At 42.8% G+C, this 13,453-nt stretch overlaps 1 protein-coding gene across 1 annotated transcript in view; it reads left to right on the forward strand.

Moving 5' to 3' along the window:
* The window catches only part of LOC139405722 (ephrin-A3-like), a 171,267-nt gene that overhangs the window by 87,857 nt on the left and 69,957 nt on the right, over positions 1-13,453 (forward strand). The window contains exons 2-3 of the mRNA XM_071148147.1: positions 5,154-5,437; positions 5,965-6,030. Coding sequence (XP_071004248.1) covers positions 5,154-5,437; positions 5,965-6,030 — 350 coding nt within the window. The remainder of the gene's footprint in view (positions 1-5,153; positions 5,438-5,964; positions 6,031-13,453) is intronic.

Here is a 13,453-nt window from a genome sequence, read left to right on the forward strand (position 1 = left end):
TGGAGAGAAGGAGGGGAGAGTAATGGAGTGAAGGAGGGGAGAGTAATGGAGAGAGGTGAAATAGAAGCGAGATGGAGAGAAGGAGGGGAGAGCCAGAGGGGAGCTGGAGATTGCAGTGTCACTCTGCTGCCCCCTTGTGAATTCATAAGGCCTTTATGTGTTTCTGTGTGTGTGTGTGTGTGTGTGTGTGTGTGTGTGTGTGTGTGTGTGTGTGTGTGTGTGTGTGTGTGTGTGTGTGTGTGTGTGTGTGTGTGTGTGTTTCTCTGTGTGTGTGTGTGTGTGTTCTCTGTGTGTGTGTTTCTCTGTGTGTGTGGGTTTCTGTGTGTGTGTGTGTTTCTCTGTGTGTGTGTGTTTCTCTCTGTGTGTGTGCGTGTGTGTGTGTGTGTGTGTGTGTGTGTGTGTGTGTGTGTGTGTTGGTGATGATTTAGAACTGTGCAGCTTCTCTCAGTCACACAGACAGGGAGGGGCTTGTTTTTGAGCTGAGGAGAAAAATAAGAGCTTTTCATGTCAGGGAAGAATCCATCTCCTCCTGTCACACACACACACACACACACACACACACACATACACACACACACACACACACACACACACACACACACACACTCACACACACACGGCCCACCTCTCCCTGTCAGCCAGAGTCTTTTTAGGGGTGATGCTGATATATGAGCTTGGGGAACGTCGCTTGAACGTTGACATGTGATGTGTGTGCGACGTTGTGCTAACGTTGATATACGAGCTGTGGGTATATAGGGGCAAGTGGTGTGTGTGTGTGTGGGGTCCAGTGCTCCTCTGACACTGTGTGTGTGTGTGTGTGTGTGTGTGTGTGTGTGTGTGTGTGTGTGTGTGTGTGTGTATGTGTGTGTGTGTGTGTTGGTGTGTGTGTGTTGGTGTGTGTGTGTGTGTGTGTGTGTGTGTGTGTGTGTGTGTGGTGTGTGTGTGTGTGTGTGTGTGTGTGTGTGTGTGTGTGTGTGTGTGTGTGTGTGTGGTGTGTGTGTGTGTGTGTGTGTGTGTGTGTGTGTGTGTGTGTGTGTGTGTGTGTGTGTGTGTGTGTGTGTAGGGTCCAGAGCTCCTCTGACACTCTGAAAGCTAGTTTGTGACCCTGGGGTCCTTGAGTCTGGCTCTGTTCCTCTTCAATACCTCTCTCTCCTCACACACTCTCTCTGTACCTCAATCTCTCTACACACACTCAATTCAATTCAACATCAATTTAATACCTCTCCCTACACACACTTAATTCAATTCATAATCAATTTAATACCTCTCTCTACACACACTCAATTCAATTTAACTTTCAATTTAAGGGCTTTATTGGAGAAACATCTCTCTCTGTCTCAATTCAATTCAATTCAAGGGGCTTTATTGGCATGGGAAACATGTGTTAACACTGCCAAAGCAAGTGAGGTAGATAATAAACAAACGTGAAATAAACAATAAAAATTAACAGTAAACATTACACATACAGAAGTTTCAAAACAATAAAGACATTACAAATGTCATATTATATATATATATATATATATATATATATATATATATATATATATATATATATATGTTTTAACAATGTACAAATAGTTAAAGGAGACAAGGTAAAATAAATAAGCATAAATATTGGTTGTATTTACAATGGTGTTTGTTCTTCACTGGTTGCCCTTTTCTCGTGGCAACAGGTCACAAATCTTGCTGCTGTGATGGCACACTGTGGAATTTCACCCAGTAGATATGGGAGTTTTTCTAAATTAGGTTTGTTTTCAAATTCTTTGTGGATCTATGTAATCTGAGGGAAATATGTCTCTCTAATATGGTCATACATTGGGCAGGAGGTTAGGAAGTGCAGCTCAGTTTCCGCCTCATTTTGTGGGCAGTGAGCACATAGCCTGTCTTCTCTTGAGAGCCATGTCTGCCTACGGCGGCCTTTCTCAATAGCAAGGCTATGCTCACTGAGTCTGTACATAGTCAAAGCTTTCCTTAAGTTTGGGTCAGTCACAGTGGACAGGTATTCTGCCGCTGTGTACTCACTGTTTAGGGCCAAATAGCATTCTAGTTTGCTCTGTGTTTTTGTTAAATCTTTCCATTGTATCAAGTAATTATCTTTTTGTTTTCTCATGATTTGGTTGGATCGAATTGTGTTGTTGTCCTGGGGCTCTGTGGGGTGTGTTTGTGTTTGTGAACAGAGTCCCAGGACCAGCTTGCTTAGCGGACTCTTCTCCAAGTTCATCTCTCTGTAGGTGATGGCTTTGTTATGGATCGTTTGGGAATCGCTTCCTTTTAGGTGGTTATAGAATTTTACGGCTCTTTTCTGGATTTTGATGATTAGCGGGTATCGGCCTAATTCTGCTCTGTATGCATTATTTGGTGTTTTACATTGTACATTTTTGCAGAATTCTGCATGCAGAGTCTCAGTTTGATATTTGTCCCATTTTGTGAATTCTTGGTTGGTGAGCGGACCCCAGACTTCACAACCATAAAGTGCAGTTTTTTTTAGCCAGATCCTCATTGGTATGTCGAATTGTACGTTCCTTTTGATGGCGTAAAAGGTCCTTCTTGCCTTGTCTCTCAGATCGTTCACAGCTTTGTGGAAGTTACCTGTGGTGCTGATGTTTAGGCCAAGGTGTGTCTAGTTTTTGTGTGCTCTAGGCAACACAGTCTCTCTCTATTTCTCTCTCAACACTCTCTCTCTCTCTATCCTCTCTCTCTCTCCTCCCTCTCTCTCCACACACTTTCTCTCTAACCTCCCTCTCTCTCCACACACTCTTACTCCCTCTCCACACTCTCTCCCTCTCCCTCTCTCTCTCCCTCTCTCTCTCTCTCTCTCTCTCTCTCTCTCCCTCTCTCCACACACTCTCTCTCTCCCTCTCCCTCTCTCTCCTCACACTCTTACTCCCTCTCCACACTCTCTCTCTCTCCCTCTCTCTCCACACACTTACTCCCTCTCCACACTCTCTCTCTAACCTCCCTCTCTCTCCACACTCTCTCTCTGCCTCTCCCTCTCTCTCCACATGCTCTCTCTCCCTCTCTCTCCACACACTCTAACTCCCTCTCCACACTCTCTCTACCCTTCCTCTCTCTCCACACACTCTCTCTCCCTCTCTCTCTCCCTCTCTCTCTCCCTACACACACTCTCTGTCCCTCTCTCTCTCTCTACACATACTCTCTCTCCCTCTCTCTCCACACACTCTCTCTCCCTCGCTCTCTCCCTCTCTCTCTCCCTACACATACTCTCTCTCCCTCTCTCTCCACACACTCTCTCTCCCTCTCTCTATCCCTCTCTCTCTCCCTACACATACTCTCTCTCCCTCACTCTACACACACACTCTTTGCATCCTGTATGCTGTGGATGTACTTATCTGCAATTAGGGGACAACAACAGAGACACAAACTCAAGCAAAAAAACAGTCAGTCACACTATCACTTGTAGTGAACACACACTCACACGCCTGAGATCTCTCTGTCAGGAGGCAGGACTGTTTAACAGGGTGGGATTGGTCAAGAGGCATGACTGTTTAACAGGGTGTGATTGGTCAGGAGGTAGGACTGTTTAACCTCTCTGGGGTAGGCGTGACGCTTGCGTCCCACATGGCCAATAGCCAGGGAAAATGCAGAGCTCCAAATTCAAATACATTTCTATAAAAATCAAACTTTCATTAAATTACACATGTAAGATAGCAAATTAACGCTACACTCGTTGTGAATCCAGCCACATGTCAGATTTCAAAAAGGCTTTTCGGCAAAATAATAAGATGCTATTATCTGATGATAGAACAACAGTAAACAATGAGAGTAGCATATTTCAACTCTGCAGGCGCGACACAACGCAGAAATAAAAATATAAATCATGCCTTACCTTTGACGAGCTTCTTCTGTTGGCACTCCAATATGTCCCATAAACATCACAAATGGTCCTTTTGTTCGATTAATTCCGTCGATATATATCCAAAATGTCCATTTATTTGGCGCGTTTGATCCAGAAAAACACAGCTTCCAATTTACGCAACGTCGCTACAAAATATCTCAAAAGTTACCTGTAAACTTTGCCAAAACATTTCAAACTACTTTTGTAATACAACTTTAGGTATTTCTAAACGTATATAATCAATCAAATTGAAGACGGGATGATCTGTGTACAATACAGGAGCAAAACAAACTGACGCTACTTTTCTGGTTACGCGCCTCTATCAAAAAGGTACACATGAAGTGACGCTCGTTCTGAGCTATGGTACTTCTTCATTACACAAAGGAAAAACCTCAACCAATTTCTACAAACTGGTGACATCCAGTGGAAGCGGTAGGAACTGCAGGAAAGTTGATTAGAATTCTGGATTCCCCATGAAAACTTATTGAAAAGACAGACTTAAAAATAATAATCTGAATGGTTTGTCCTCGGGTTTTCGCCTGCTAAATAAGTTATGTTATACTCACAGACATGATTAAAACAGTTTTAGAAACTTCAGAGTGTTTTCTATCCAATACTAATAATAGTATGCATATATTAGGATCTGGGACAGAGTAGGAGGCAGTTCAGTTTGGTCATGCTATTTATCCAAAAGTGAAAATGCTGCCCCCTACCCAAAACAGGTTAACAGGGTGTGATTGGTCGGGAGGCAGGACTGTGTAACAGGGTGTGATTGGTCAGGAGGCAGGACTCTGTAACAGGTTGTGATTGGTCAGGAGGCAGGACTGTGTGTAACAGGGTGTGATTGGTCAGGAGGCAAGACTGTGTAACAGGGAATGATTGGTTATGAGGATATAGAGTGAAGAGTGTGTCTCTGGTTATAAACATGACACTTCCCTTGACTCTGACTTGACAACAGAATCCTGCAGTGACAGCCCTGCCCAGAGTCAGCTTGGGGAGATACACATACTGATTAATTGATTGGTTAATTGAATGATCGGTTGGCTGATTGGTTGATTGGTTGGTTAATCAGCTGGTTCATTTAATGATTGATTGGTTGGTTGATTGATAGATTTACATACTGATTAATTGATTGGTTAATTGAATGATCGGTTGGCTGATTGGTTGATTGGTTGGTTAATCAGCTGGTTCATTTAATGATTGATTGGTTGGTTGATTGATAGATTTACATACTGATTAATTGATTAGATGATTGCTCCTAACGTCCCACCTCTCCTCTGCTGTGTCTCTCCAGTCTGCGTAGGGAGGGCTACACGGTGCAGGTGAATGTGAACGACTACCTGGACATCTACTGTCCCCACTACAATGACAGCCAGCGCGTGGTGGGCACCGGGGAGCAGTACATCCTCTACATGGTCAGCTACCGTGGTTACAGGACCTGTGACCCCCAGCTGGGCTTCAAGAGGTGGGAGTGTAACCGCCCCCACGCACCAATCAAATTCTCAGAGAAGTTCCAGCGCTACAGCGCCTTCTCCCTGGGCTACGAGTTCCACGTGGGTCAGGAGTATTACTACATCTGTGAGTATACTACTATACTACTACCACTATCACGTGGGTCAGGAGTATTACTACATCTGTGAGTATACTACTATACTACTACCACTACCACGTGGGTCAGGAGTATTACTACATCTGTGAGTATACTACTATACTACTACCACTACCACGTGGGCCAAGAGTATTACTACATCTGTGAGTATGCTACTATACTACTACCACTACCACGTGGGCCAGGAGTATTACTACATCTGTGAGTATACGCAGGAGTATAAATATGTCTGTGAGTATGGATATTGCCAGTACTTTAATATACAACTTCTATTCAACTATCATATACCACTATTTGTGTGTCTTGGTATTATTACTATATTACTACTAATATAATACTACTACTATACTATTGCTACAGTATAATACTACCACATACCATGGGTGAGGAGTACTACTGTGTCAGTTCTAGTGGTGTCCTAAATGACATCATCATGTGTGCACGCTGGTAGCATGTTTGAATCTTTCTGGTTTATTAAATGTTTGTGTGTTAACAGCTACACCCACTCATCACCACGGTCGCAGCTGCCTCAGACTGAGAGTTTATGTCTGCTGCTCCACAGGTGAGGCACACACACACACACACACACACACACACACGCACGCACGCACACACACACACACACACACACACACACACACAAACAAACACACCACACTCTCCCTTTCTCTCTCTCTCTCTCTCTCTCTCTCTCTCTCTCGCTCTCTCTCTCTCTCTCTCTCTCTCTCTCTCTCTCTCTCCCACATTCTCTCTCTACTACTCTTTCTCTCTCTCTTTCCTACTCTCTCTCTCTCTCTCTCTCTCTCTCTCTCCTACTCTCTCTCTTTCTCTCTCTCCTACTCTCTCTCTCTTACTCTCTCTCAATTCAATTCAATTCAAGGGGCTTTATTGGCATGGGAAACATGTGTTAACATTGCCAAAGCAAGTGGGGTAGATAATATACAAAAGTGAAATAAACTATAAAAATTAACAGTAAACATTACACATACAGAAGTTTCAAAACAATAAATACAAATGTCATATTACGTATACATACAGTGTTGCAATGATGTACAAATGGTTAAAGTACGCAAGGGATAATAAATAAGCATAAATATGGGTTGTATTTACAATGGTGTTTGTTCTTCACTGTTTGCCCTTTTCTCGTGGCAACAGGTCACAAATATTGCTGCTGTGATGGCACACTGTGGAATTTCACCCAGTAGATATGGGAGTTTATCAAAATTGGATTTGTTTTCGAATTCTTTGTGGATCTGTGTAATCTGAGGGAAATATGTCTCTCTAATATGGTCATACAGTGGGCAGGAGGTTAGGAAGTGCAGCTCAGTTTCCACCTCATTTTGTGGGCAGTGTGCACATAGCCTGTTTTCTCTTGAGAGCCAGGTCTGCCTACGGCGGCCTTTCTCAATAGCAAGGCTATGCTCACTGAGTCTGTACAGAGTCAAAACTTTCCTTAAGTTTGGGTCAGTCACAGTGGACAGGTATTCTGCCACTGTGTACTCTCTGTTTAGGGCCAAATAGCATTCTAGTTTGCTCAGTTTTTTTGTTAATTCTTTCAAATGTGTCAAGTAGTTATCTTTTAGTTTTCTCATGATTTGGTTGGGTCTAATTGTGCTGCTGTCCTGGGGCTCTGTGGGATGTGTTTGTGTTTGTGTTTGTGAACAGAGCCCCAGGACCAGCTTGCTTAGGCGACTCTTCTCCAGGTTCATCTCTCTGTAGGTGATGGCTTTGTTAAAACCTGTTGGGGTTAGGGGGCACCCCCTCCCATTCGACTGAAAAAAATATTCTTTAGAAATATTTAACTTTCACACATTAACAAGTCCAGTACAGCAAATGAAAGATAAACATCTTGTTAATCTCCTTACCGTGTCATATTTTTTAAATGTTTTACAGCAAAAACACAACATATATTTATGTTAGATGACCACCAAATTCAAAAACACACAAAGCCATTTTTCACAGTCACAAAAGCATAAATATAGACAAAATGAATCACTAACCTTTGATTATCTCCATCAGATGACACTCATAGGACATCATGTTATACAGTGCCTTGCGAAAGTATTCGGCCCCCTTGAACTTTGCGACCTTTTGCCACATTTCAGGCTTCAAACATAAAGATATAAAACTATTTTCTTGTGAAGAATCAACAACAAGTGGGACACAATCATGAAGTGGAACGACATTCATTGGATATTTCAAACTGCACATTTTGGCTTTTCACCCAATAAATATTATATATTTTTCTTCATATTTTATAGTTTCAAATTCTATGTATTGAATTATAATTTTGGGACAGAAATATTCTCTTAGGTCTGAGTATTTGTCACAGTGTAATAGGAAATGCAGCTCTGTCTCTACCTCTCCCCTGGAGCAGAGTGAGCACAGCCTGTCCTCTCTGGGCAGCCAGATTTGTGTGTGACGACCGGTCTCTATAGCCAGACTGTGCTCACTGAGTCTGTACCTAGTCAATGTTTTCCTCAGTTTTCTATCAGTCACAGTGGTCAGATAGTCTTCCACCATGTACTGTCTGTCTGTTTAGAGCCAAATAGCATTGAAGTTTTCTTAGATTTTTTGTGGTGTCTTTCCAATAGGTGATATATTTTTCTTGTTTTGTCTATGGGGTTGGTTTGGGTTGGTGAACTGAGCCTCAGAACTGGCTGGCTGAGGGGACTCTTCTATTGTTTCATCTCTTGACATTGTAGAGCTGTGTGATGGAATGTTTTGGGGTCACTTGTTTTTAGATGGTTGTAAAATTTGATGGCTCTTTTTTCTATTCGAATGAGGAGGGGGTATTGGCCCAATTCTGCTCTACATGTGTTATTTGGAGTTTTTCTTTGCACTTGCAATACAGTCTTGCAAAACTCTGCATGCAGTATTTCGATTGGATGTTTGTCCCAGTTGGTAAATTCATTATTAGAGACTGGACCCCAACATTTTTGAGCCAGATTCTAATTGGAATTTCGATTTTCATGTTCCTTTTAATGGCATAGAATGCTCTTCTTGTTTTGTCTCTCATCTCATTTACAGCCATGTGAAAGCTACCTGTGATGCTGATATTTAGTCCTAGATATGTGTAGCTTTTGGTGTGTTCTAATAGAACTGTGTCCAAATATAATTTATATTTGTCATCATCAAGGAAATGATGTAGTCTGCTATTTATAATACTGCAGAAAACTTTCCCCAAGTTGCTGTTAACGCAAATTCCTCTGTAATTATTTGGGTCAAAATTCTCGCCATTTTTATAGATTGGTGTGATCAATCCCAGGTTCCAAATATCGGGGAAAATACCTGCAGTGAGGATAATGTTGAAGAGTTTGAGTGTAGCCAATTTGAATTTGTGGTCTGTATATTTGATCATTTCATTTAAAATACCATCAGCACCACAGGCCTTTTTGGGTTGGAGAGTGCATAGTTTTTCCAATAATTCTTCTTCTGTAATTGGGGTATCCACAGGATTCTGATAGTCTTTGACTGCTGATTCAAGGATTTGTCATTTTTCTTGTATATCTTTTTGTTCTGGGCTCTTTGTTATACTGCTGTAGAGGTTTGGAAAGTGATTTCTCCACATATCCCCATTTTGGATAGCCAATTCCTCATGATGAGGTTTGTTTCATTTATTCAATTTCTCCCAGAAGTGGTTTGATTCTACGGATTCCTCAATTCCATCCAGCTGATTTCTAATGTGCTGTTCCTTTTTTGTTCTCTGGGTGTGTTTGTATTGCTTCAGTGTTTCCCCATATTGAAGGCCTATATTTTTGTTGTCTGGTTCTCTGTGTTTTGATTAGATATATTTCTCAATGACTTTCTTAGATTTTTGCAATCATTATCAAACCATTTTTCATTATCTGTTATTTCTGGTTTGCTCTTATGCTTCTTTAAATTAGCCAAGGAGGCTAATTTGTCACATATAAAGTTTATGTTCCAAACAGCCAAATTTACACCTTCATTGCTGAAGGAGAATGTTAAGGCTAAAAAGTTGTCCAGGAGAGATTGTTTTTGGTAGATTTCTGTACTGTTTGCACTCACTCTGTTTGCACATAGGCCTGTTTTGTACCATGTAATTTATTGGGCCGTGATGCTTCATGGTTGGGTTCTGCTCTTCTCAGATACACTGTGATTTTACTGTGGTCTGAGAGAGAGGTGTTAGTGGGCTGACTGTGAAGGCTCTGAGAGACTCTGGGTTTAGGTCGGTGAGGAAGTAGTCTACAGTGCTGCTGCCAAGGGATGAGCTGTAGGTGTACCTACCAAGAGTCCCCTCTCAGCCTACCGTTGACTATGTACAGACCCAGTGTTCGACAGAGCTGTAGGTGTACCTACCAAAAGAGTCCCCTCTCAGCCTACCGTTGACTATGTACAGACCCAGTGTTCGACAGAGCTGTAGGGGTACCTACCAAAAGAGTCCCCTCTCAGCCTACCGTTGACTATGTACAGACCCAGTGTTCGACAGAGCTGTAGGTGTACCTACCAAAAGAGTCCCCTCTCAGCCTACCGTTGACTATGTACAGACCCAGTGTTCGACAGAGCTGTAGGGGTACCTACCAAAAGAGTCCCCTCTCAGCCTACCGTTGACTATGTACAGACCCAGTGTTCGACAGAGCTGTAGGTGTACCTACCAAAAGAGTCCCCTCTCAGCCTACCGTTGACTATGTATAGACCCAGTGTTCGACAGAGCTGTAGGTGTACCTACCAAAAGAGTCCCCTCTCAGCCTACCGTTGACTATGTACAGACCCAGTGTTCGACAGAGCTGTAGGTGTACCTACCAAAAGAGTCCCCTCTCAGCCTACCGTTGACTATGTACAGACCCAGTGTTCGACAGAGCTGTAGGTGTACCTACCAAAAGAGTCCCCTCTCAGCCTACCGTTGACTATGTACAGACCCAGTGTTCGACAGAGCTGTAGGGGTACCTACCAAAAGAGTCCCCTCTCAGCCTACCGTTGACTATGTACAGACCCAGTGTTCGACAGAGCTGTAGGTGTACCTACCAAAAGAGTCCCCTCTCAGTCTACCATTGACTATGTACAGACCCAGTGTTCGACAGAGCTGTAGGTGTACCTACCAAAAGAGTCCCCTCTCAGTCTACCATTGACTATGTACAGACCCAGTGTTCGACAGAGCTTCACGAGCTGTACTCCATTTTTGTTTTTCACTTTGTCATAGTTGTTTCTGTGGGGGTATATGGGGAGGGAAAGGTTATTGCTTCCTAGTAGATGTTTATCCCCATGACTGTTAATAGTGTCTTGTTCTTCTGCTGTTCTAGCATTCAGGTCTCCACAGACCAGTATGTTGCCTTGGGCATGAAAGTGACTAATTTCCCCCTCTAGAATGGAGAAACTCTCTTCATTGAAGTAGGGTGACTCTGAGGGGACTCTACTCAAATCAAATCAAATCAAATTTATTTATATAGCCCTTCGTACATCAGCTGATATCTCAAAGTGCTGTACAGAAACCCAGCCTAAAACCCGAAACAGCAAGCAATGCAGGTGTAGAAGCACGGTGGCTAGGAAAAACTCCCTAGAAAGGCCAAAACCTAGGAAGAAACCTAGAGAGGAACTAGGCTATGTGGGGTGGCCAGTCCTCTTCTGGCTGTGCCGGGTGGAGATTATAACAGAACATGGCCAAGATGTTCAAATGTTCATAAATGACCAGCATGGTCGAATAATAATAAGGCAGAACAGTTGAAACTGGAGCAGCAGCACAGTCAGGTGGACTGGGGACAGCAAGGAGTCATCATGTCAGGTATTCCTGGGACATGGTCCTAGGGCTCAGGTCCTCCGAGAGAGAGAAAGAAAGAGAGAATTAGAGAGAGCATATGTGGGATGGCCAGTCCTCTTCTGGCTGTGCCGGGTGGAGATTATAACAGAACATGGCCAAGATGTTCAAATGTTCATAAATGACCAGCATGGTCGAATAATAATAAGGCAGAACAGTTGAAACTGGAGCAGCAGCACGGCCAGGTGGACTGGGGACAGCAAGGAGTCATCATGTCAGGTAGTCCTGGGGCATGGTCCTAGGGCTCAGGTCCTCCGAGAGAGAGAAAGAAAGAGAGAAGGAGAGAATTAGAGAACGCACACTTAGATTCACACAGGACACCTGGGCCAGACTACACTCAATCATATGACCCACTGAAGAGATGAGTCTTCAGTAGAGACTTAAAGGTTGAGACCGAGTTTGCGTCTCTGACATGGGTAGGCAGACCGTTCCATAAAAATGGAACTCTATAGGAGAAAGCTCTGCCTCCAGCTGTTTGCTTAGAAATTCTAGGGACAATTAGGAGGCCTGCGTCTTGTGACCGTAGCGTACGTGTAGGTATGTACGGCAGGACCAAATCAGAGAGATAGGTAGGAGCAAGCCCATGTAATGCTTTGTAGGTTAGCAGTAAAACCTTGAAATCAGCCCTTGCCTTGACAGGAAGCCAGTGTAGAGAGGCTAGCACTGGAGTAATATGATCAAATTTTTTGGTTCTAGTCAAGATTCTAGCAGCCGTATTTAGCACTAACTGAAGTTTATTTAGTGCTTTATCCGGGTAGCCGGAAAGTAGAGCATTACAGTAGTCTAACCTAGAAGTAACAAAAGCATGGATTCATTTCTCTGCATCATTTTTGGACAGAAAGGTTCTGCAATGTTACGTAGATGGAAAATAGCTGTCCTTGAAATTGTCTTGATATGTTCTTCAAAAGAGAGATCAGGGTCCAGAGTAACGCCGAGGTCCTTCACAGTTTTATTTGAGACGACTGTACAACCATTAAGATTAATGGTTTAAAAGAGTTTAAAAGTTTAAAAGTAGAAAGTTTGCAGCCATCCACTTCCTTATGTCTGAAACACATGCTTCTAGCAAGGGCAATTTTGGGGCTTCACCATGTTTCATTGAAATGTACAGCTGTGTGTCATACGCATAGCAGTGAAAGTTAACATTATGTTTTCGAATAACATCCCCAAGAGGTAAAATATATAGTGAAAACAATAGAGGTCCTAAAACGGAACCTTGAGGAACACCAAAATTTACAGTTGATTTGTCAGAGGACAAGCCATTCACAGAGACAAACTGATATCTTTCCGACAGATAAGATCTAAACCAGGCCAGAACTTGTCCGTGTAGACCAATTTGGGTTTCCAATCTCTCCAAAAGAATGTGGTGATCGATGGTATCAAAAGCAGCACTAAGGTCTAGGAGCACGAGGACAGATGCAGAGCCTCGGTCCGATGCCATTAAAATGTCATTTACCACCTTCACAAGTGCCGTCTCAGTGCTATGATGGGGTCTAAAACCAGACTGAAGCATTTCGTATACATTGTTTGTCTTCAGGAAGGCAGTGAGTTGTTGCGCAACAGCCTTTTCAAACATTTTTGAGAGGAATGGAAGATTCGATATAGGCCGATAGTTTTTTATATTTTCTGGGTCAAGGTTTGGCTTTTTCAAGAGAGGCTTTATTACTGCCACTTTTAGTGAGTTTGGTACACATCCGGCGGATAGAGAGCCATTTATTATGTTCAACATAGGAGGGCCAAGCACAGGAAGCAGCTCTTTCAGTAGTTTAGTTGGAATAGGGTCCAGTATGCAGCTTGAAGGTTTAGAGGCCATGATTATTTTCATCATTGTGTCAAGAGATATAGTACTAAAACACTTGAGCATCTCTCTTGATCCTAGGTCCTGGCAGAGTTGTGCAGACTCAGGACAACTGAGCTTTGAAGGAATATGCAGATTTGAGGAGGAGTCCGTAATTTGCTTTCTAATAATCATAATCTTTTCCTCAAAGAAGTTCATGAATTTATCACTGCTAAAGTGAAAGTCATCCTCTCTTGGGGAATGCTGCTTTTTAGTTAGCTTTGCGACAGTATCAAAAAGGAATTTCGGATTGTTCTTATTTTCCTCAATTAAGTTAGAAAAATAGGATGATCGAGCAGCAGTAAGGGCTCTTCGGTACTGCACAGTACTGTCTTTCCAAGCTAGTCGGAAGACATCCAGTTTGGTGTGGCGCCATTT

Source organism: Oncorhynchus clarkii, chromosome 3, assembly GCF_045791955.1.
Source record: "Oncorhynchus clarkii lewisi isolate Uvic-CL-2024 chromosome 3, UVic_Ocla_1.0, whole genome shotgun sequence".
NCBI lineage: Eukaryota > Metazoa > Chordata > Actinopteri > Salmoniformes > Salmonidae > Oncorhynchus > Oncorhynchus clarkii.